This window comes from Notamacropus eugenii, chromosome 3 (genome assembly GCF_028372415.1).
Source record: "Notamacropus eugenii isolate mMacEug1 chromosome 3, mMacEug1.pri_v2, whole genome shotgun sequence".
NCBI lineage: Eukaryota > Metazoa > Chordata > Mammalia > Diprotodontia > Macropodidae > Notamacropus > Notamacropus eugenii.
Window position 1 is genome coordinate 430,078,537 of NC_092874.1, and position 24,565 is coordinate 430,103,101.

Genomic DNA, 24,565 nt, shown 5'->3' on the forward strand with positions numbered 1-24,565 from the left:
CCATATCAGGAACATTTGCCCACTGAATGGTTCCTTCACCAAGTGGCCAAGAACCTAACTAGTCTGTGTCAGGGACACTCAAGGCTTTCCCCTATTTTCTCTTAAAGCTAACTAGCCTTTGGCAATGAGCAGAACACCTACAGTTGAAAGATCACAGACTTTAGAAGCCTGAACTAGAAGAAACCCTGGAATATGAAATTCTAGAGTTTAGAAATCAGTTCCTTCCACCCCTTCACTTTAAGTCCAGGGGAGGGGAAGGTAAGTTGTCCAAAGTCACAAAGTTAGTTAGTGGAAGTGCTGGGCAAGAAGCAAGATCTCCCAACTCATTGAACCATAATGTTCTTCATGCAGTATTGTGGAAAGAATTCTAGATATAGAGGCAGAAGATGGGGCATCAAATCTCAGGTCTGCCCCAGGTGTTGGCTATGTGATGCTGGATAAGCTTCCATCCCTTTCTCTGTGAAATGAGGTTGAACCAGGTGACCTCTCATTTCAAGTCCCTTTCAGCCCTGTGTCCTATGATCCACTTCCCCATGCTGTTTCCCTTATCACCGAATCCTTCTTGGCTCTTTCAGAAAAATTCTATAAATCCTTCTCTTCCCAGTTTCTTGAAGATGCAGAGTCAGCATTTTGGATCTTCCAGGGACCATAGTGGTCACCTAGCCCAAACCATCCCTGCACCACAACTCTCTCTTCACCATACCTGACTACTGATCATCTTGTTGTATTTGTCCATAGTTCTCAAAGAGGATCATGACATCAAGATGATGACAGGACCTGCAGTTGACTTTGATTTGAGTGAGTGGGGACTGTGTAAGGTCACCAGCCTCACTTTCTTCACCTGAGCCATCTGGGTCCAGTGGCCTGATATTTATCAGGAAGGCTGGAAATGGCCCAGGATGCAATGGGAGACCCTGGCCCTTTGATCTAGCCTTTGTCTGAAGTTTTCATAGAAGGGCATCTCTGGCCCCTACCCAATGCTAATCATTAGAGGTGTTTTATGACATCCAGCCTAAATCAGCCTCTTCAGTTTTGCCCACCTCTCCTTGTTCTCCTCTTGGGGGTCAAGCAGAACAAATCTAATGCCCGTTTCATGGGATACCCTTTTAAATACATGGAGACAGCAGTTCTCCTCTAAGTTTCCTCTGTTCTAGGTTCCTTTAACCAGTACTCATATATCAGGAACTCAAAGTCTTTCACCTTCCTGGCTGCTGTCTCCTAGATGTTCCCTACCTTCTCAACATACTTCTTAAACTTTGGGGCCCCAGACTCATCACAAAAGTCCAGGACTATGAGATCTTGCCTCCCAGACATGAGGCCTCTTTTGAGGGCACTAGGTGGTGCTGTGGTGCACAGAGTACTGGACTTACAGTTAGCAGGACTTGAGCTCAATTTCAGCTTCAGAGAATAGATATGTGAGCAAGTCATTCAACCTGTGTCTGCCCCAGTTTACTCATCCGTGAAATGAGGATAATAATAGTATTCATCTCCCAGCGTTGTTATGAGGATCAAAAGGGCTTTGACATTTGATGCTATTTTCTAAAGTCTTTCCTTTCCTGGAAGTTCTAACATGCCTTATTCTAAGATCACTTCCAGTCCTGGCACCTTTTGTTCTAGGGGGTCCTCCTAAGTCTGACATTTTTTCTAGGTCTAACATACCATATTCTTAGGCTCCTTCCTGTCCTAGCATTCTCTGTTCTAAGAGCCCTCTCACATCTGACATTTAATGTTCTAAGATGTTCTGTTATGAAGTCCTTCCTTCTTTTATACCTCTACCGTACCCTGTTCTGAGATTACTTCCAGCTGGCATTCTCTGTTCTAAGGGGTCCTCTTAGGTCTAATATTCTTTATCCTAAGATCCATCCTATTTCTGACTGATTCAGAGTAAAATGAGAGAAACCAGTAGAAGGATTTACGCTCTATTATATTGTACACATGAACAATTTTGAAAGATTTAAAAACTCTGGTAGCACAATAGTTAGTTACAATTCCAGAGGAGTGATCATGAAGAGTGCTAGGGTGATGGGCATAAGATGGAGAATGAGGCATAAATTTTTTTACACAGCTAATATTGCTTAACTATGCTTATTTATTAAAGTAATCTTGTTTTTCTTTATTTTTCTTCAGTGGTTAAGACAAAAGTAAATTTTAGAAATTGAAAAAAATGGGAAAAACAAATTTTAATTAAGAATAAAATGAGAGAGCTAAATTAGATACTCTCTAAGGTCCTTTCCAAATCTAAATATGGGATCTATGATGATCTACCTAAGTCTACTCTTGGTTACATAAGTCAAGGCTTCTGCTGAATCTCACCTGTAGGAAAGGCATATTTTCATGGGATCATACATTTAGAACTTGAAGAGACCCCCTCGAGTCTAACTCTCTCATTTTAAAGATGAGGAAACGGAGACAAATAGAAGTCAGTGACTTGCCCAAGGGCACACAGTTAGTAAGTAATAGAGCTGAGATTCAAACCCAGGGTTTTTGATGCCAGCCTCAGTTCCCTTTCCACTGTATCAATGCTATCTCTCAGTTCCTCTTTCCAAAATGGCTGGTGAAACGTCCTTTCTTTTTGTAGATTTTTGTCCATAGAATAACCAGAGGTCTTGGAAATATAGATCTGCTTCAAGTCAAAGAAAGCAAACTTTATCTCAATGTTGGGATAAATTTCCTACAGTATTGAAATAGACAGCCTTGTGAAGGAGGGTGGGGAAAAAAAGCAGGAAGTGTCTTCATGTGTTGGCAGGATGGGTACGTGTCAGGGATATTGTAGTTGGGATTCATGCCTGGGTTCAGGGCTGTATTAGGTGACCTTGGAGGTCTCTAATGTATCACCATTTCTTTGATTGTATAGACTACCCTTAAAAACAAGACAAAATAGCCTGCAGTTCTTCAATTCTCCACTAAGTGTCAGCACTGGCCTCCCTGTTCATGCTCAGCATTATGCAAAAGTCATAAGGGAAATCCATTCACACTCAACAGAGGATGTTTCCCCATTAAAGAATCATTTGTGGGGTTTTATGAAGCTAACAGAGGAGCCCATCTGCCCCCATAGTGGGCAATTAACTCTGAGAAGGTTCAAGGCTGATATTTTTCTTGCTCCTCTTATTTAACTAGACTGGTTACTATGATGGACCAAGAGGAAGTAACTAATTCATTTCTCCTTCATTTACCTTATTTACATTCCAGCTCCTATCTTAGTGAGAAGAATATGTGACTAGGAGGCAGGAGCCCAGGGTTCGAGTCCTAGTTCTACTGCCGAGTCAGTATGTAAGATTTTATTCCTCTGGGTTCCTGAGAGCCAGAACTCAGGAAAACTGGCATGTGGCTAAGATTTACTTCAGTGCTACCAATGAGGACATGGACAGGGCAAAAAAGGTGATAAAAGGCATGTTCAACCTACTCAAAGGAACAATAGTGTCTATTCCTTTAGCAACACCCACTAATATGTAGAAATAAGAATATACTAAGTATATACATATGTATATATATTTCATCCATGACTCTTCATTAAAGCAATTTTCTTAAGGATCTTTATTTGAAAATATGAAATATTTATAGAATCACAGAGTTGGAATGGATCTTAGTGGTCAACTTGTCCAACCCATACTAGAAAAAGAATTCCTCTACAACACAAATGCCAAGTGGTCATCTTGCCTTTTTCAGAACATCTACAAGGAAGGCGAAACCACTGCTTCACAATACAGCCCACTCCCTACACTGAGATAACTCTACTTGGTATGAAATGCTTTCTTTCATGGAGCTTAAATTCCTCCTTGCAACTTTCACCCATTGTTTTTCAGTACTGTCTTCTTGTCCGCAACTGAATTAATCTAACTCTTCTCATGACATATCCTTCAAATCCTTGAAGACAGCTTGCATGTTTCCCTACTTCTCTGTAGTCCCCAAATTGAGACTGTAACAATCCTTTTGAATCCTGACTCTATCATATCCGTATGATATAATTATGATATAATTCTTCCAAACTTCCTGCCATTGGCCAATCTGAAAAGCAAGCCATCCTATACTCTTACCTAATCATTGATTAAGATGACAAAATAGTCCAGGGTCAAGCATAGATTCCCCACAGTACAACTCAAGAGATCTCCTTCCAAGCTGACGCTGGACCAATAATGAGTCCTGCTATTCAAATGAGCTCTATACACAACATACTGCCTAGAATCTAGAGGCCACTAGGTGGTGCAGTGGATAGAGTGCTGGCTATAGAATAAGAAAGACTTGAATTCAAATCTTGCCTCATTCATTTTCTAGCTTTGTGATCCTGTTAACAATTCTCAGCATCAGCATCCTCTTCTGTAAAATGGGGAATAATAACAGTACCTATATCACAGGATTGTTGAGCAAAATACTTTGTAATCCTTAAAGCACTATGTATTATTTTGCTAGTTGGAAGGAAATGTGGCACAGTAAATAAACTAAATGAATGAAAATAATTTTTTAAGCTCTTACTGTGAATATAGTGGAAGGAGGATTGAACTTGGAATCAGAAAGTCCTTGGTTTGAATTCTGCCTTAAGTTGTGTGACCCTGGGCAAGTCATTCAAACTCTATAAATCTCAGGTTCCTCATCTGTCAAATGGGGAAAATAATGGATCCCACTTCCCAGGGGTGGTCACATGAGGCTCATATGAGAGAATGAATGTAAAGCACTCTGCAAATGTTAAGGTGCTCTATAAATGTCAGTTATGGTGATGATGATGATGATGATTAGTTATTACTGTTGGGATGATGATGATGAGGATGGTTATCATTAGTATTATTAGCAGCCTCTGGCTGGTAACGGCTTCATTCCCCGAGCCTCCTGCTGCACACCTACTGAACCCAGCCATTGTTTAAAGAGCAATGCTTCAGCTCTGTGTCAGCCTTGTTGATAGCCTAGAGCCCCAGAAACCATTAGTAGGACTTTTAAATGTGACCTGGGGTCACTCAGAAGATACTGGCTTTTGTCACCCACACAAGTAAAACCAACTCGGAAAGGAGCACAGTGGTGGTTGGCTATGATAACCCATTGAGCTGGTCCATTAAGTCACACATCTGGGCCAGATGATGTAGAAGGATAATGAGCTGGGCATAGAACCAAGTGGGAAAAAGGGAAGGAGATGGATTGAATCGGGGAAATGATGCAGGGTTTTTGAGCCTCCTGGGTTATTGTTGGCCACTTGAACTTCTATTTTGGTACCGGTGTTCTCCTGTGATGTGACATGTCTTTCTTTGTGTCCCCAGAGCTCAGCACCATGCCTGGCACACAGCAAGGACTAAATAAATACTTGTTGACTGACTCATGGAACCCTGTGATCTCCCAAGACTTCCCAAGCTTCACAGGTAAACCTAAGGGTACTAGAAAGGGACACAGGGTCCCGAAGTCAGCTGCTGCATATTACCAGTGATGACTTGTAAGAAATGGCATGTAAGGAACCATGAATGAGGGGCAAAAGGAGGTGGGCTGGTCATGTGTCCAAAGCTGAGAGAGAACAGCTGGGCAGCCTGAGTGCTTCTCCTTTATCTGAAAAATCATACAAGAACCAGAGAAAGAACTTCAGCATTAGTGACGTAGTCTCTAAGGTGGATTTAGGGAAAGCTCTGGGGTGACAACATGGTCAGGCTTAGTGTTGGGAGGACCTGGGTTTGATGCATCCTAGCTGAATAGTCATGGGCAAACCACTTAATCGCTAAGCCTGAAGCAACTCTCTAAGGGTTTGCATTACAGAAGATTGATGGTTGGCTTTGGTGGATGGAATTTGCATACTTGGAGCACCCCTTCAAAGATCAAAATCACAGGTGTGGAGCATCCCCTCCCCCAAAAGGGGAAAGACATACAGAGAGAGACACACACACACACACACACACACACACAGAAAGAGAGAGAGAGAGAGAGAGAGAGAGAGAGAGAGAGAGAGAGAGAGAGAGAGAGAGAGAGAGAGAGAGAGCGAGCGCACATGTCAGTGCCTGGTTGGACTGTTGCAGACTTCTTCCCAGTTTTCTCTTTTCTACTTCAGAAACATCTAAGGATTCAGATATTTCTATCTGCCAAGCCTATAAGAGATACCAAAATGCTGATAGAGCCCTCATGGAGATGGAGATGCCATGTCAATAAGGATCCCTAACCTCTCTGGTTGGATGCATAGGCATGGGTCACTTGCCAGACCTGGCCTGGTCTTGGATTCCATTTCCTGCCATCCCTCCATGCAAATTGTGCTCCAAAGATCTGCTCTCAGATGCCCCTCCTCCTTCAGCCTCACTGTCCCTTGCCCCACCCCTTCAGTATTCAATACTTGCATCCTCAATAAAGAATCCAAAGTCTTCTCTCAGCAAAAAGAGAGCCAGTGACGAGAGGGGCCAGCAATGAACTGAGGCTGCCTGAACCTGGATCAGAACAAAACCCAGGTTTGCATCAAGGAGAGATAGAACATATCTGGCAGAAATAAGAGCCAATGCTCCTTCTTCCTGGTGGTCCAGTTTACTCTCCATACACTGGAAGGAGGCTTTGTCTTAGACCTTATTAGACCTTAGACCTCAAAAGGATGTAGCCTTTTAACTGAGTTCAAGTTCTATGGAACAAATCCCTTTATTGAGGGGATTTGTTCTGTGAAGTTTGGATTCAGTCAAAGGGCTGCACTTGAGGACCTAGAAGGCCACATGTGACCTCAAGGCTGAAGGTTCCCCAGCCCTGGACTAGATCCCCTCTGAGGTCCTTTCCAATTCTAATTCCATGATCCAGTGGAAAACTCCTTCTGATTATCAGAGAAGCATTCAGCTCCTGGGGAACCTCTGGGTGAGCCTTGCTCACTAGTCAGAAGAGACAAGTAAAGAGCAGGTTAGAATTCCCTCTGGTCAATGCCCTTTGTAGGTCATTAATTCCTTCTGAAGGAAACAGATATCTAGAATTACATTATTCAAAGGATCGGATGTGATTGAAGCCTAGAAATTTATAGACCATAACAAAGTCATAGACTCATAAAGGACATTTATTCTACCCAGTCAATACAGGAATCCTCTCTCCACCATTCCTGGCAGAGAAAGAACAGAGGCATCTCACATCTGCTTGAATAAGGGTTAATACAAAGAATGCTGGTTTTAGAGTTAGAGACCCGGGGTTTAAATTCCACTTCTCATGCTTAATGTGACATTTCTTGGATTCCCTCATTTGTAAAAAGGAGCAGATGGCCTCTGAGGTCCCTCCCAGCTCGAAATCTTATGACTTCCAGTGATAGAGACCCACTCACTACAAAGGCAGCTCGTTCCTCTGTAGGCGTGCTGTCCTGTTTAAGAAATGCCTCTTTCTCTTGAGTTGACCTGCCTTTCTGTAACTCACAAGCAAAACTCCTTGATTTTTTGTCCCTTAAAAGCTACAAAGAACAAATCTATTCCTTGTCACAAATGGTTTCCCTCCCAATATTTGGAAATATTATGCACTAATATGCTCTTCTACAGTTTAAACATTCCCAAGTCTTTTGAAGCACCCAGTATTTCTCATACATTTACCATGGGTGGCAGGGGCGGGGAACTAAATATGTAACAATCTGCAAAATAATTCAGGGATACCTCAAGATCTGGGGCCTCCATTCCTGGAGCTGCTCCATGTCCTCACCATTAGTATCAAAAGGAGATTTGCTACTTGACCACAATCAATACTTATCTCAGGCACTTGAACAGTTATTCTCTATAGTGTTCCCTTAACAGCAGACTTTACTAAAAGAAAGATGGACAGCCACGGGGGCAGCTAGGTGGCCCAGTGGAGAGAAACACAGGTTTGGAATCAGCAAGAATTCAAAACAAGGTCAAATCTTGCCTCAGACACTTGTTAGTCAGCTGTTTTTACTTGATGTTCCCCATGCCTGGAATATCCTCTCTCCTCATCTCCATCTCTCGGCTTCTCTGGCTTCTCTCAAGTCCCAGCTAAAATTTCACCTTCTACAGGAAACCTTCCCCACCCCCTTTAATTCCAAGCATCTTCTCTCTGGTGAGTATTTCTAATTTATTTTGGAGTTGGTACAGTCATCTGCATGCTATTATATTGGGAAGCTCTTCAAGGGCAGGGATTTTTATTTGCCTTTCTTTGTGTCTCTAGTCCTTAGAATAGTGTCTGGTGCATAGTAAGCACTTAAATGTTTATTACCTGATTGATTTGCTAAAATAACAGTTTATTGATGGACTAAAATATCATATTAATACCAGCTGTTAGAAAAGACCCAAGATCATTAAATGAAATTCCTCATTTTATAAATGAAAGAAACTGAGGTCCAGTGAGGGTTAGCAAATTTGTCCAAGTTCCTATGAATGGGAAGTATCAGAAACAGCTACTTGAGCCTGACTTCTTTTTTTGATATTAAAAGCCATTCATACTTAACTGATAGAATTTTCCTTCTCCGACCCCCCAACAATAAAATGAACAAAACTCACAGAATCTTGAAGAGAAAACAGCCATCCAAAATAGACTTTATCTGTTCACAAGAATCTCTAGAATTTCTCTTCAGTGAATAGAGAAGGTATCCTGAGATGAGTACCAATTATTTGTGGGAACACAGATGAGTTTAAAATAAATGGGACTTTGATTTGCCCAACATCTACCCATTGAAAAAATTTTATCCACTGCTTTTGCCCCACTCTTACTAAGTGAAGGCTACCTTTTTCAGGTGATAGCTATTTCCATGAACGCAGCATGCCAGGGGTTGGATGTAACTATATTTGAATTTTGTCATCATCTACATTTTTGCAGAGACATCAGACTATTTGATGGTCAACAGACTTAAGATACTGATGATGTCCCAATGGAATAGACTGTTGCAGCTGGTGAAAGAACCAGTCCCAATGACCAAAGTCCAGGGCTCTCTCCATTAAACCAACCCATCTCAAAAAAGGAAACACACCTGGGTTCCATCTACTTTTGGGTCTGAAGCTTTTAACTTCCCCCTCAAAGCAAGAGGGGACCTGCTGCCAGAGAATGTCATTTGCATATTTTGTGGTGAGTGTGCCCTTATACCATAGTGCAATGGAAAGAAAATTCTATGAATTTATAAAATGATAGGTTTTATAATTTGGGATCTTAAATTCATAAGATCTCAATGTGTATTTTAGAGTTGTAAAAGACCTTGGAGATGAATTGGTCCAGCCTGACTTGAGCCCTTACTCTCAATTCCTACATCTTTTTACAAGTTGTACAACCCTGGACAAGCCACTACATCTCTCTGAGCATCAGTTTTAGCACCTAGAAAATAGGCTTGATAATGATAGCACCCACCTCACGGGGCTAATATAATGATTGAATGAATTAATGTATGCAAAGTACTCTAGAAACTTTAAAGTCTTAATAATCAATGGGAGCATGTAAAAGAAAGTGAAGTGAATACCCACACCCTTTGACCCTGAAATTCCACTTCTGGGTACATACCTCTAGGCAGCTAGGTGGCATAGTGAGTAGAGTACTGGGCATGGAGTCAGAAAACCTGAGTTCAAATCTGACATCAGACATTTAAACTAACTGTGTGACTTGGTAAGTCACTTAGCCTCTGTCCGCCTCAGTTTCCTCAGCTGTAAAATGGGGTTAATAATAGCACTTACCTTCCTAGAATTGTAGTGAGAATCAAATTGGATAATATTTGAAAAGCACTTAGAATAGTGACCAAAATATAGTAGGTGCTTGATAAAGGCTTATTTCCTACCACAAGGAGGTCAGTGACAAGGAAATTCTGTCCACAAACACATCAAAATATCTATGGCAGCAGATGAAACAGACTGGAAACAGGAATCCCTATTGATTGGTAAATGTTTAACCAAGCTATGGTAAATGAATGTAAAAGAGTATTACTGTGCTGTAAGAAATGGTGAACATGCCAAGTTCAGAAAAGCATGGGAAGACATGATGATATAATGATGCATAGTAAAGCAAGCAGAACTACTCAAACAACAGACACAGTGACTACAATGATGGGAATGGAAAGAATGCAGCAAGTCAACCAAACTAAAATGGGGCAAAATTATAATGACCAAGCTTGGGTCCCGAGAAGGAGACAGGAGAAGGCACCTCTCCTCATATCCCTGCACAAATAGGAGCCAAGGAGCAGAGAACATCACACATAATGTCAGAATTTGTCAATATATTGGCATGATTTTCCTCCTCTTTTTTCCTTTGTCATAATGAATTTATCTTGGGGAGGGTGGGCATTGGAAAATATAGATTTATTTTTAAAAATCAATATATTTTATTTGAAAAAGTTTTTAAATTATAGATGAGAATTTATAATTATTATCATCATCATTCCTCCTCCTTCTCCTGCCTCCCCTCCCTCCCGGTGAAGCCTTTGTAGGCATCCTCCCTCAAATCACCTGCTCTCTCAGATCTCTGGGCCTGAGTGGGGCCCAGACCTCACCTCTCTGCCAGTCCTCGCTTGGTCAATCCTGAGATGACAATTGGATCAAAAGGCTCCTCCGTCCCTGAGATAGTTATACCTAGTGGGCCCCTGTACCTCTTCAACTCCACTGTGTAAATGATGGCGCCTGTTGTTTCCTGTTCATCTGAAATGAGAGGAAGGAGGCTGAACTCTAGAGAAATGTTGAGGGAGTTGGAGATTGGAGGGTGGGGGAAAGAAGCCAGCCAGTTTTGGGAGAAGAAATTTCAGGCATACGGTAGATGTTGACCTTGAAAGAAAGTATCTATGCTCTGCTGCACTGAGGGTGAAGTGAAGATGCCACAGTTCTGAGACTGGGGGTGACAAAGTGGGTGTGCTGGCTGCTGAAGGCTTTGGAAGTGAAGTGTTTCTTTGGGCTATCAGCCACTATAAAGTAACACCTGACTCTGGAGCTAGAGGACCTAGATTCAAATCCTATCTCTGATACATCTTGTGTGACCTTGGGAAAGTCATGTAACATTTTTCTGTCTCTATTTCCTTATCTGTAAAAGGAGGGGGATGAACTTAATGGCTTGTGGGATTCCCTTTCAGGTCTACAATGCCAGATAAATATAACTGATACTGAGAGTGTATTGTATTTAGTTAAAAAACAAAAAGTAAAACTTCCATTGAATTCATTGAGTTAAACTGAATCAATTCACCAAAAAAAAGAAAGAAAATGATTTGTTTACACAATTTTTGAGAATTTTTGTCTTTGTATCTCAGGTGCTCAGTATAGTATATGGCACATAGTAGGTGCTTAGTAAACACTTCCTGGTTGATGGATAGATGCCCTAAATTTTTTTTTTCTGTTGGCCTCCACTCCAGCATCCTCATCTTCCCCATTTGGACTAACTCCTGGGTGATAACCATCCCCTGGCATCCCCTGAATACTGTTCCCTTCCCCATTAGAATAGAAGTACTATACTGGGAGTGGTGGCTGTGTTGTTTGCTTTTACCTGTATCCCACAGTGCCCAGCCCACAGTATTCACTTAATATAATGCTTCATCTTTTTATAAATCTATCTGTTCTGATTCTATGGTACTGTGGCTTTAGCTCTTCTGAACCTCTCTAGACTCTGAGCTCTCCATATGGTCAGCTACAGACTGAGGGAGCTGTAAGGAAGAAGTAATCCCACATCCACATAAGTTAAGGCCAGACCCAGGTCCCTCTGGGCTTTATACACAGCGATTTTTACTTCAGAGAGCAAGGAGGAAATGCTTTACTTCTGGAGCGTGTGTGTGTGTGTGTGTGTGTGTGTGTGTGTGTGTGTGTGTGTGTGTGTGTGTATCTGTGTGTCTGTGTGTCTGTATCTGTCTGTCTATTTGTGTCTGTCTGTCTGTGTGTGCCTGTGTGTGTGTGCGTGTGCGTGTGCGTGTGTGTGATCAGGGAGGGTGGTGAGCATTAAATCTACCCAGGCATAACCAAACTGGCAAACCAGGATACCAGTCTAAGCTGGTGACACATTTGCTCCCTGGGATCAGGGCCAGGGACTGGAGTGCTTTGGGGAACACTTCCATACCTGAGTTGTCTTCATCTTTCCTGATCTTCAGTTTCACCAGGTCCTCACACTGCCTCAGAATCTGCACAGCATCCTCCATGGAGCAGTTGTCCAGTCGGATGTTGTCAATGGCGAGCAGCTTGTCCCCTGGCTCTAGTGTGCCCGTCCTAGGGAGATGGAAAGGGAAGGTGTGGAGGGAGCTCGCATGCGACAACTGCTCACCCTTCCTCCTCTCCTCAGAGCCCCAGGACACTAACCTGTGTGCCACGCTCCCCTTCTTGATGTCAGAGATAATCAAGGGCTCTCCAGGCTTTCTGCTTGCAGCTGGGTGGGGGTGCAAGGGAGAGAGGAAAAGAGGGTGGGTTAGGCTCCTTCAGTCTGCTCCAGGGAAATCTGAAGCTGCAGGAAGGAAGACCATTCAAAATGGAAAAGCAAGTGAGAGCATCCCTGGCTGAGATGACCTGGTGATTTGCTGTATTTTATAGCTTCTGGACCATTTGTTCTGCCAGGGCTGACTTTAATGTTCACTTTCATGGTGTGTTTTTTGAGGGCATGAGAAAGGCTTTCATGGTCCCCACATTTTCTCTCATCTCCTGCCTGGTGATTGAAATTCTAACATTAAGCCTTTTGTTTACATTTGCTTTTTCCCTGTGAACTTAACAATAATCAACAGACATGTATTTTAACATATTCAAAAGAACAAGAAAGAGGAGTATTTTTTAAAAAATTCTCCTAGGTCTAGTTGCAGAGAGAAAAGCTGAACGGTCCAAGGGCTATAAGTGAAGATTTTCAGTGACAACTAGAGAAATCACATTTAATAGAAAAACAGATGATAATAACAAAACAGCTTTTCATATCACTTTGAAAAGGAAATGGATACTCTCATACTGGAATTCCAAAAAGTACTTTTTGAGTAGGACGGTCTGAATCCAACTAGGAGACCAATTATATCAAGCAAAAGTCATGAAAAAATGCCAGTAGCTGCTACAACCATCATGAATGAATGCATTCCTGCATGGTATTTTACCAAAAGTTAAAAGACAATTCAAGACATGCCTATAAGAGTATACACATGAGGAAAAGTGAAATCAAGGAGGAAAGGTAAAACTACTAGGGAATCTCCCCAATGACAGGTGTCAAATACCACCGTGGCAAAAGTTCCTTGGGAGAACTTTAGAATAACTACAGAAGAGTCTAACAACAGGGCTTAATCTTTTTGGTGCCATGGACCCCTTGAGCTGTCTGGTGAAGCCTATGGACCCCTTTGCAGAACATTTTCTCAAAGGTAAATAACAAAAAATGTAGAATTACAAAGGAAACCAATACACAGTTTTATATATATATATATGTATATATTCATATAAATGTATATATATACACAAATATATATCTTCACATATATACATATATGTATATATACACAATTACGTATGTGTATAAGTGAAGTATATATGTGAAGTATGTATGTGTGTGTATAAAGTATGTGTGTATGTGTTTACAGGCAAGTCCATGGATCCAAGGTTAAGAATCCCTATGTTAGAAGGCACTTAGGTGACTCAATGGATAGAACTTGGAGTCATAAAGATCTAAGTTTTTTTTTTTAAAAGAATCTTGCTTCAGACACTTATTAGCTATGTGACCCTGGTCACTTAACCTCTCTGTGGTTCAGTTTCCTAATCTGTAAATGGGGATTAGAAATAGCACCTACCTCTACAGAGCTTCATGAGGATTATATGAGAGAATATATGGAAAGCACATTGCAAATCCTAAAAGGGTCTATAAATGCTATTAGATATAATTATAATAGAATAAAACAACATACCATATCTCATATTATATCACATCCTATCATATATCATCATACCATACCATACATTATTATTGTTATTTTTATAATTTTTATTAAAAGACATCAACATCTTGGTGGTCCATGTAGGAGAAATTGAAGAAAGGAATCTGGAAAACAAAAGCCTATGACCAATTTCAGATTCCCCTAATCAGCAACTGAAGTGAAAAAGGACCAGGTGATAGAAGGAAGTAAAATAACACAAAGAGCAACAAAAATAATTTAACATCCATCACAACCTTGACTCTAACAGCTTGAGAGGCAAAGGTGAGAAAAAACCGTTAAAGAAGAAAGATGTGAAAAATTGCTGGTCATCTCTATGGTTGAGTGAATGAATGAATGAATGAATGAATGAACGAAGCATTTATCAAGTGTTTACTGTGTGCAGAGCACTAGCCTAAGCTTTGGGAATACAAAGAGAAAGTCAGATGGTCCCTGCTCTCCAGGAGTTCCTATTCTAATGGTGGACACAAAACCCAGGGAAGATTTCAGCTGCAAATGAGATGGAAAAGTCCAGTAGTCCTTAGGGGGCTGCAGCAAAGCACATATTAATACATCTTCTTTACTGTCATTCCCACTGATCAGTTTCTGATGCTGAGCTACTGGACAGTGCCAAGGACTTTAGTGGCAAGAGCTTTCTTTTCTGGGGTCTTTCGTGGCTGTGATTGTAGCGCCTGCAGGACTAGTGACTGGGCTGCTTCACCATAGAGTTTGCTTCCCACAGTGTGGCTGAAGGCACTGGGTTATAAGCATTTCTATTCCCAAGGCTCTTGGGGTCAGGATCCTGGGATGTCTCCTTTAGGTTGAATGCACAATACAACAAAGATGGAATGGCAAACAGAATGTGATGATACTGTTAATACAATGAAAGAGAGAACAGCTGCATATCAAGAAAGGGAACCAAAACTCCAATTTCTCTGAAAAAATGGAAAAAAAAAACCAAGACTGGATAAGAGGGACAATTTTTTGCCCAAATATTTCACAGTGGTACATCAATTACTAGCAAAGTACTTCATCAACTTCCTCTTAGTTACACTACAGATCCCATCTTTCCTAACACAAAGTCTAAACACACCTGTTACCAAAATATGAGAACGCCAGTGACCTCTCCAAATAGAAGTCATACACATGCCTATATACTTCATACACAGCATCTATGTATACTATGTATCGCTAAAATAATCTGTACACAGTTACAAGAAAACAATTTATTCTCTGAGGAGCCAAAAAGTCCCTGGCAGATAAAGAACAATTTTTGAATTTTGTAATTATTGAATAAACTGCCTCAAAATGACATACCATCTATGCTGCCTTTGTTGGTTATCTCAAAGTCTTTGACTCAGTTTTGCATTCATGGCTCATTCATGTACATCATATGGAAAACTGTTCTCTTTGGAAAACACAATAATGTCAAGAACAATTGGTAAATATAGTATTTTTCATGGGCATAGTTCAATCCATTGAGATTCTGCTTAGACTTAAAGCCATTATTATCTCTACAAAATAGAACTAAGTACGGCTTCCAAAACATTGAACAAATCACTTGATGTACATGGATGGTATCAAGCCATATAACTTCACAGAAAAACACATTAAATAGTTCTTCCATCTTATGGAAACTTTCTCCAGTGATATCAGAATGCCATTTGGACTTGATAAATGTAAACTTCTTAATGAATGAGGACTTAAGGCTTTGACTTAAGGTTTTGAATGTGAATCCAGAAGTTATACTGAGTCAATGAATGAAGATACCTAAAAATTTCTTTATCTTTTCCAATCAAGGCACAAGGAACATAAAAATACCAACTAGAAAGTTGTGGCTGAATATAGTAAGAGACATTGACATCCTAGGATAAGGTTTAAGTCAATTAATATATACGTAATACTAGTCTCTACATACAATTTCAGAAGTATGAAATGGACCATAGCAGGTTTATAAAGTATCCTAGCCAAAACTAGTACAATGTTAATGAAGGAGACCCCATGAAAAAACAGCTGTAGAAAGAGGAACACTTCTTCTTCAAAAAAGAGGAAGAGGATTGATAACCATCCTTAGACTATAAGATAAGCAAGTCAAAAATCTGTAAGAATACTTTTGGAACAAATAGATATCACTTCACTGGGCAATAGTAAAAGTCAATAAAAGGTCTCTACCACTGGATTTGTTGAAAATAACTAAAAAGTGGTTTCTTTTTTTATGGAGTCTATGAAATTATCAAGGTCCTTCTCTATGGACTATATCTGCATTGACTTGACCAACAATACATTGGCAAAGAAACATTAGACAAATGGCTAAAGCATGCAGCTTTATTTGTGGAAGCAGGGTGAATGTCTATGATGGCAAGTCAGAACCTCGTCAATGTAATTGAAAGTACAGAAGAATTATCCTGGACTCAGTGATCAGTGTCGCTTTATGCTAGGAAATGGTAGAATTTGTGCAACACACCACTATAGGCTACAAAAATTTAGCAGCTCTCAAAAATCTAACAAGATACATCAGAAGCTCATTATCCTTCATGGACTCACAACTATACTACATGGAAACTACAAATACAGCTCTCAAAATATGATAGAGGACTCAATCCATAACGCATAATGGAGCTGAAACATCAACCCAGATTAAAATGTTGCCTGCATTTGCAGACATAACACTGATCCATAAAAATTTTACTTAAGAACAGTATTTTAAGTCAATGACACCATCCCAAATATCCATGATTCTCAAGCTACATGGATTTAAAGAGTGTTTATAGTATAGAGACTGAGCAGAGGAGAGAGAAATCATGGGAACAGAATAGGGTATATGGGCAATCCTTATGGTCTTCTCCTCTACTAAGGCTGTACCAAGGATGCTTTCAGAGAGGCTACAAAGGATAAATTTATATTCCCATATTTTAATTCAGTCACAAAACCAATTACTTTATTTACCTGTGCAATAAGGGGTGAATGGGACAAGCAGGACTCAACTCTCCCATTACCCCAGTCTCAGGACAGATCTCTTTCTAGCACAGAGGTCAAGTTAAAAACAAATAGCCTTCAACAGGCTTCTTTTGGGGAGGGTGTGACTTTCATCACAGTAGCCAACTCCATCCAGCAAGGATGTCAGGCATGGCTTGCTTCTCCAAACTCTCCTAGCTACCTTGAAACATCATATGCGTTTAGAATTATTAAAGAGAGAGAAGGTTCTGTTTCTTTTCCACGGCATGTTAATTATATGTTGAGAAGGCAGTTATTTAAAACCAATTTACAACTTGCCAGATGTTCAAACATTTGGTAATCAATTGTTCTACAGGACTTAATTGTTCTATCACCTTTAAAGCTAATATTACAGGATGAAGCCTGGTTTGTGGAAAGGAGAAGGGTTGCAGGATATTTCCTTTAGGCATTTTTGGGAAAGAAGCAATATATGGGAGAGAAGGAATTGTATTATAGTGGAATGAATGCTAAATTAAGGAGTGAGGGGCCCTAGAGTTGAGACCAGGCTCTCTCTGATGTTGTCAAGCCATACAATCATCAGCAAATTAATCTTCCTCTCTGGGACTTTTTCCTTCTCTGTAAAAATGAAGGACTGTTTTTTCAGAGGCAGTTGGGGGCAAGTGACTTGCCCAGGGTCACACAGTTAGTAAGTATCTGAAGCAAGATTTGAACTGAGGTCCTCTGACTCTAAGGCTGGAGCTCTAGCCACCGTGCCACCTAGCTGCCTCCAAATAAAAAATGAAGGATTTCAAATAGATGATCTCTAACATCCCTTCTAGTTCTGACATTCCATGTCCCAAGGTCCCTTTCATCTCTAGCATTCTAAGAACTAAGGGCCCTTCCAGCTCTGACAGTCTATTAGTCTGTGATGTACATGCTGTTTCATTATGCTGAGGCAGCTGGTGATACAGTAGATAAAATACCGGATCTGGAGGCAAAAGATCTGAATTTGAATCCAGCCTCAGATATTTACTAGTTGTGTGACTCTGGGCAAGTCACTTAAGCTGTTTGTCTCAGTTTTCTCAATTGTAAAATGGGGGTAATAATAACGCCTACCTTCCAAAGTTGTTGTGAGGATCAAATGAGAGAGAATATTTGTAAAGTGTTTAATAAATACTTATTCTCCTTACATTTCCCCTTACACTGAGACCAAGGAAAGACAACACAATGCCATGCTCAATAGAAAGAATAGTTGCATCTAATAAAACCTTATTCACATGGAGCTGGCTGATTAGGGATTCATTCTTGGAGGAAGACTGTAATTTCCCTTTGTACCAGGAGTTTTTAATCTTTTTGTATGTTATAGGCCCCTTTGGAAACCAATTATATTGAAAAACAGCGATCAAAGTATTTTTAAAAAGCCCCAACAACCAAACTCAAAGTTCCCACATTAAGATCTGTTGCTATGCTGTCTTTGGAGGGAAAAGGAGCTTGCTAAGAAAATCCATAATAGAACTACGAGTCTAGGAAGGAATGTTTAATCTCCCTACGAACACAATCATTTTTAAGTATTGTGACTTTACTATAATCATGAGGTTTATTCAAAATGAGTTCTCTCTCTTTGGACTCAGCTACAGTTCTACTTTGTAATGGCGGGATGGCCGTCAGTTTCTTCATCAGTATGAAGACTGACATGTGACCTCAAGCAAGTCACTCCATATCTCTTAGATTCAGTTTCCATGTCTGTGTTAACAGTCCCTGTCCTATCTAACAATTTTAAGGTGATAATCAAATGAGCTAATGCATGGGGGAATACTTTGTAATCTGTAAAGCTCTACAGATATATTTGGGGTTCTTTTTTTTTCTTCTCTATATAACACTTATAAGGGAGAAAGTCCAGGTGGTGGATTTCATATTTACTTTGTGAAACATGTTCAACAGCTTCCAGCACACCCACATCATTTTTTCCCTACTTCATAGTATTTTTTTTCAATTACATGATATAGGCTATACATGTACAATCATATTAAACATATTTTTCACATTAATCATGTTGTGAAAGAAGAATCAGAACAAAAGGGAAAGAAAAAAAGAGGAAATACTATGCTTCAGTCTGCATTCACACTCCATAATTCTTTCTCTGTATGTGGATAGAGTTTTCCATCATGAATGTTTTGGAATTGTCTTAGATCATTGTATCAGCACACCCATTTTTAAAAGGGCAAGGGGAATCTACAGAAGGGAGCGAAAGGTGGAAGCCTTAGAAGGAATCAGGGGCACAAGAAAGGAAGAAAATAGTATGAAAGGGGAAGCTGGCAATATGGAAGGAATATTTGGTGACATGCAAGCTGCAGACAGACACTGGTGGAGAGAGTTAGAGAAAGAGGGTGATGCTTGAGTAGACAAACTTTGCTTAGGTATTAGAGTAATTTCTTTTCAATCACTTTCCTCTTGGTCTCAGAGCAATAGCTTATGTATTGTTCCCTTGGGCACTGGAACCCCAAACATCAGGACCATGTCAACTCTCCCTTTCCAACCTTTCTCCAGGTTCCTGGTTTCAGCTTTCCATGTCATAGCTCTCTTCCAAGCTGCCCTTCTCACACCACTGGTTTCCCCTTCCACATTAGTACTCCTTTCCTTCTTACAATCCAAACTTTTCCTTGAAGGATTGATCTTCCATGTCTCCCCGCCTCACCATAGGAGTTCCATCATTCATCTTCAGCGAACATACTAGAAACTGTTTCACTTATTTATGCCCATGCTTGAGGGGTGGTGGCCATATTTTTAAAAGTAAAGACAGCATCCTCTCCATGGAACTATCACTTTTCACCTTTTATTTATACTTCCCCATGCATCCTCATATTCTGCATTCTGTTGGGGATATTTGTATCCACATATTTCAACCACCTATTGGACTAAAAGTTCCATGAAGGTACAGACCATGCCTCTTTTAACCTTTGTATTGTGCCTTTCACAGGAGCTTATACATAGATCCTGTCACTATGTGCTTACTGAATCAAACTCAGTTATGCTTTAGAAACAAACCATCATAAATCAATACTTGTTAAGGAGTGGGGGAAGGGAGCCATACTCCAGGAGCATGTTGCGGGGTGGGGATGGTGGTAGGCAGAGCAAAGATGATCAATGCCATTGTTTACTTTTTCTAGATTGCTTCCCAGCTCTCACCCCATCCCAACTGGAATCTGGATGTCCTCTGTGTGACACCATGATGGATGAAGGAACTCCAAAGGCCATTCTGTTTCGGGATTTTAATAGGAAGCCTGGTGTCAGCAACTAAGGAATTATTTCCCTCAGAGGAGTTACATACCGCATCTCATTTGCACCAATGACTCTGCGGGTACAGATGGATCTCCTTATTGATTGAGATAAAGCATTTGGCTGAAATGTAATTAAGCTGAATGCTTTACAACCCGACTCACCAAAGTAAACATTTCTAAGAGAGAATGAGGACAATTCAGTTGAGCTAGGAGGATGACAAAGGATTCACTTTGCAAGCAAAGACGAGGATTGGATTGGTAACTGATGGCATCTATACCAAAGCTGGCATGCATGCTGACCTTCAGTGATATGGGCCATTTGGTGCCACCACACCCCTTTACCTACTCCAGGGTCATTCTTCTTACACTTCTGAGAGTTGTCACCGCACCCCGGTCCATCTCCCTCATACCACATTGTAAGCTCACAAAATTTGATTCAGAAGGAACCTTAAGGAACATTTAGTTCAATGCTTTCAGTTTACAGCAGAGAAAAGAAGAAAGCCCACAGAGGTGAAATAATTTGGCCAAGATTTCAAAATGCAGGCTTTGTACCCTACTGGGTTTCTGGATTCTAAATCGAGTCCTTGACCCATACTCTACTGCTTCCCTTCCAAGTCATGCCATGGGAAAGAATGGTTCCTCTATTCCTTTCTCATCTACTCCCGAGTAAATCATGTACCATCACAGAAAGAGACTGACTTTAGAGTTTAAAGATCTCAGCTAGAAGCTTCACTCACTTAAACTTTTCAGGATCTTCCCGGCACTCTAAAATGAGAGGGTTGGTGGACAAAGTGATCTCCAAAATCCTTTCCCTGCTAGCCTGTGTTTCTATTTTATCTTCTAGGCAATTCCATTCTCACTAAAGATACCGGAGGCTTTTGCAAAGGGGAGTGTCTTGCTTTGACCAGTGCACTGGGAAAGATGACTGCAGCATCTGTGTGGAGGATGCTCTGCAGAAGAAAAAGGCCTGAGGCATAGATATCAATTAGCAGGCTTTCATGATAGTCTGGACAAGAGGTGATGGCCATCTGAGCTAGGATTTTGCCAGTGTACATAGAGGAGAGGGGATGGAGCAGAGAAATGCCATGGATATAAAATGAACAAGGCTTGGCAACTGATTAAATGTAGAGGGGGAGAGGGATGAAGCTGGGTAAGGAAAACAAGCAAGAATTTATTAAACATCGACTATGTTCCAGGCACTGTGCTAAGTGTTTTACAAATATTTCCTTTGATCCTCACAACAACCCTGGGAGGTAGGTGTTGTTATGAGCCCCAAATGGGGAAACTGAGGCAGGCAGAGGTTAAGTGACTTGCCCAGGATAATGCAGTTAGTAAACTTCTGAGTCCAGACTTGGACTTAGGTCTTCCCAACAACCCAGTGCTCTGTGCACTATGGTGCCATCTAGCCATCAAAGGGACAAGTTTTAAGAGAGGTTTTAAATCTGAGAGATGTAGTCCACAGAATGATAGAAGTTAGAAGGAAGGTAGTTTTGTAGGGAAGATGATGGCTATAGATTCTGATAGGCTGAAAGGGAGATGGTACAGTGGAAAAAGATTGGCTCTGCAATTAGAAGATATGAGTTCAGATCCTCCTTGGGCTTCCTTTTCTTCATCTGTAAAACAAGAGGGTTTGTTTGGACCTCTGAGTCTCCTAGCTCTAAAAAGAAAACACATCTTGGGGGAATCTCCATCTTATTTGGGAGACAGCCACTTACAGAGCAGAAGCAACGCATTTTTAGGAAGTGGTGGGAAAAGACATTCAGTCCTAGAAACATACATCCTTGTAATCACCCAAGTGGTAGGCAGTATCTGATACGGGAGGAGGAGACAGAAAAACTACAAAAATCAGACACAAGCATTTTTAAAAGAACTGTACCCTGGGGCTACTTAGAAGAAGAGTAAATAGCCCTGCTCATCTCAGCAGCCCTTGATAGTATGTATCACTGTATCAAATCCTATTCAATCATTGAAGTTCCTGACGGCTGGGAGTCATTCAGAAAAGAAAAAAAAAAGCTTTCTTATGGACAACATCCTCTCTTGTTTCTGTTGTTGCTGATGAGGATGATGATGATAGCTATTTATAGAACTCTCACTACATGCCAGGCATTGTGCTAAGTGCTTTACAATTACAATCTCATTCAATGCCCACAACCCTGGAAAGCAGATGCTATTATTATCCCCATTTCAAAGATGAGGAAACGAGGAAAACAGAGGTCAAGTAACTTGTCCATGATCACATAGCTGGAAAGTGTCTGAGGCCAGACTTGAACTCAGGTCTTCTTGACTACAAGTCTTTCAGTTCATCTACTGTGTCATCTAGCTACACCAGAGACAGTCTATCAAATTTATTCCAGTTCTGTGGAATGAAGTGCCGCTGTCCTCATACATTAAGGTGAACCCATATTCTGAATGCCTTTTTAACAGGCAAGCCTCATAGCTGACCCTTGGCTTCTCTGACCCATGAAATCTGAGTGAGGAAAACACACTCCTCCATCTGCTCGGCCATCAAATTCCTTTTCTCTGACTCAGGGTGAAGTTAATAACTTTTTTGCGGACCGGATATTGACTCCGAGATAAAATGGGAATATCACTTGATATTATCAGAATCCTGCTGCTTGGACCTAGCCATGGAAATGAGGAGGGGAAGGAAGGCAGCTCCATTTAAGGCAGCCAAAGGTCCATGACAAGACCATTCAAATGCTCGGGGATACTTTAGATCAATCCAGAACACATGAACTTGTTGTTTTGTTTTGTTTTATTATTTTGATGACCACACTTTAAAATGATTGTTTTCCTTTGTCATCCTATGTATTTTATTTTATACAGTTAAAATTTTCCTGATAAGGGTCCATAGACTTCACATAGCTGCCAGAGGGGTCCATGAAATGAAAAAGGTTAAAAACCTTTGCCTCACAGGGGACAGGGGAAGCTATTAGCAGCCGATGAAGGCAGGGTGTGGATCTAGGAACAGATTCCTTCAGAAAGTGTTGCTTGAATCTTGAGGGAAACCAGGGAATCTAAAAGGCAGGTGTGTGGACAGAGACCATTCCAGGCACTGGGATCAGTTAAGGAAAAGGCACAGGGATGGGAGATGGAAAGTCCATTCATTCACTCACTCACTCACTCACTCACTCACTCACTCACTCACTCACTCACTCACTCATTCATTCAAACATTTGTTTTAAGAATCTACTGAATGCAAAGCACAGACTTAGGTACTGGAGGATTTAAAAATGTTGGAATATTGGATAGTCCTTGTCCTCATGAAGTTTACATAAGGCACAGGTTATACCCAGGAGGGACTGAAGGAAGTAAGGAGATATGACAAGAGGCCAAGCTCACAGCAGGAAAGTGGGGGCAAAGCCAGAGAAAGGGCTGCACTTCTCTCCACTGCCTCCACCCCCCCCCCACTGCATTTGCATCTGGGGGGTTCACTGTCTCCACTTTCCTGGATCCAATGAAATGCTTTCCCTTTATCCTGATGAAAGAGGTAAGGAACCTACTTTCTGTGTAGGTTCACAGTCTTTAAGGAGGAAAGATCCATCAAGGGCCAAGAAGAAATTTTTTAAAATGTCAGTTTGGGGACAGGCTTGAAGGGATTCCTCCCCATCCCTTCTACTGGAAATAATAAATTATTTAGCTCATCTCATGCACAAGACTCAAGAAATTTAAGATGATCCTTCATGCATATAACCAATAATTTAAGGAATACTACTTTTCACTACCATGGCTGGTCAAGGTAGAAGATAAATGAGCAAAGGAAGGAAGAGAAAGGGAAAGGAAATGAAGTAGAGATAGATATACAGAGAGAGAGGGGAAGAGAGACAGGCTTAAGGAGGGGAAAGAGGAGAGAAACAAAAATAGAAAGAGGCAGATTCATAAGACATAAAAACGGAATACGAAAGAGGAAAGGAAGAGGGAGCTATAGAGGTTGAGGTAGATAGAAAAGAAGAGAGAGGTATAGAAAGAAAATGATGCAGAGAGATGGAAAGAGACTGAGATTCTAGGGTAAGTTCTCTTGTTGGTCACCCAGTGGGCAAGTGGGTTATCACTCCTGTCTACTCAAATACTAATTTGCTGATTGTTGTTCAGTTTTCCCCAGCTGCTTTTTATCCTAGATCTTTCAGAGGTGCTAGATGAGCCAACTCTACCATTTTTCCAAGATGAAAGTATTTTCTGAATTGTAATGGCAACTACCCTCAATATCAACCTCCCCAGATGACAGACTGGGGGCCAAATTTAGCCCTGGGAACAGAAGTGGCTCCCTCCAGTTTATTTCAAACTATTGTAGGAGACAAAGCAAAGTGATACTCACAACTTATGGTTATCCCCAGCTCCACTCCTCTCTTCTTTGGTAGCTTCACATGAAATGTGCCACTACTTGGGATTACTGACTCTGGAAAACAAAGACACAGATGTGCCTATGTGTTGAAGTAATTTGGATGCTCATTAAAAATCATTTGGGTCCAGTGCTCCCCTAGTCAAGAAAATCAGACCACTTGGATTTCTGGTCCCAAGGTTTTCTTGTTTGGTTGGTTATTTTTAAAGCTGAGAAGAATCTTAGAGATAATGAATTCTAGTCATCCCATTTTGCCAAAGAGGAAACTGATGATTACTC

General features: G+C 40.8%; 1 protein-coding gene across 3 annotated transcripts in view; it reads right to left on the bottom strand.

Moving 5' to 3' along the window:
• GRIP2 (glutamate receptor interacting protein 2) overlaps positions 1-24,565 on the bottom strand; it is a 402,651-nt gene that overhangs the window by 36,740 nt on the left and 341,346 nt on the right. For all 3 annotated transcript variants that reach the window (XM_072598378.1, XM_072598380.1, XM_072598379.1), the window contains 4 exons: positions 24,263-24,343; positions 12,165-12,231; positions 11,929-12,074; positions 10,388-10,532 (listed from right to left, as the gene is read on the bottom strand). In XM_072598378.1, coding sequence (XP_072454479.1) covers positions 10,388-10,532; positions 11,929-12,074; positions 12,165-12,231; positions 24,263-24,343 — 439 coding nt within the window. The remainder of the gene's footprint in view (positions 1-10,387; positions 10,533-11,928; positions 12,075-12,164; positions 12,232-24,262; positions 24,344-24,565) is intronic.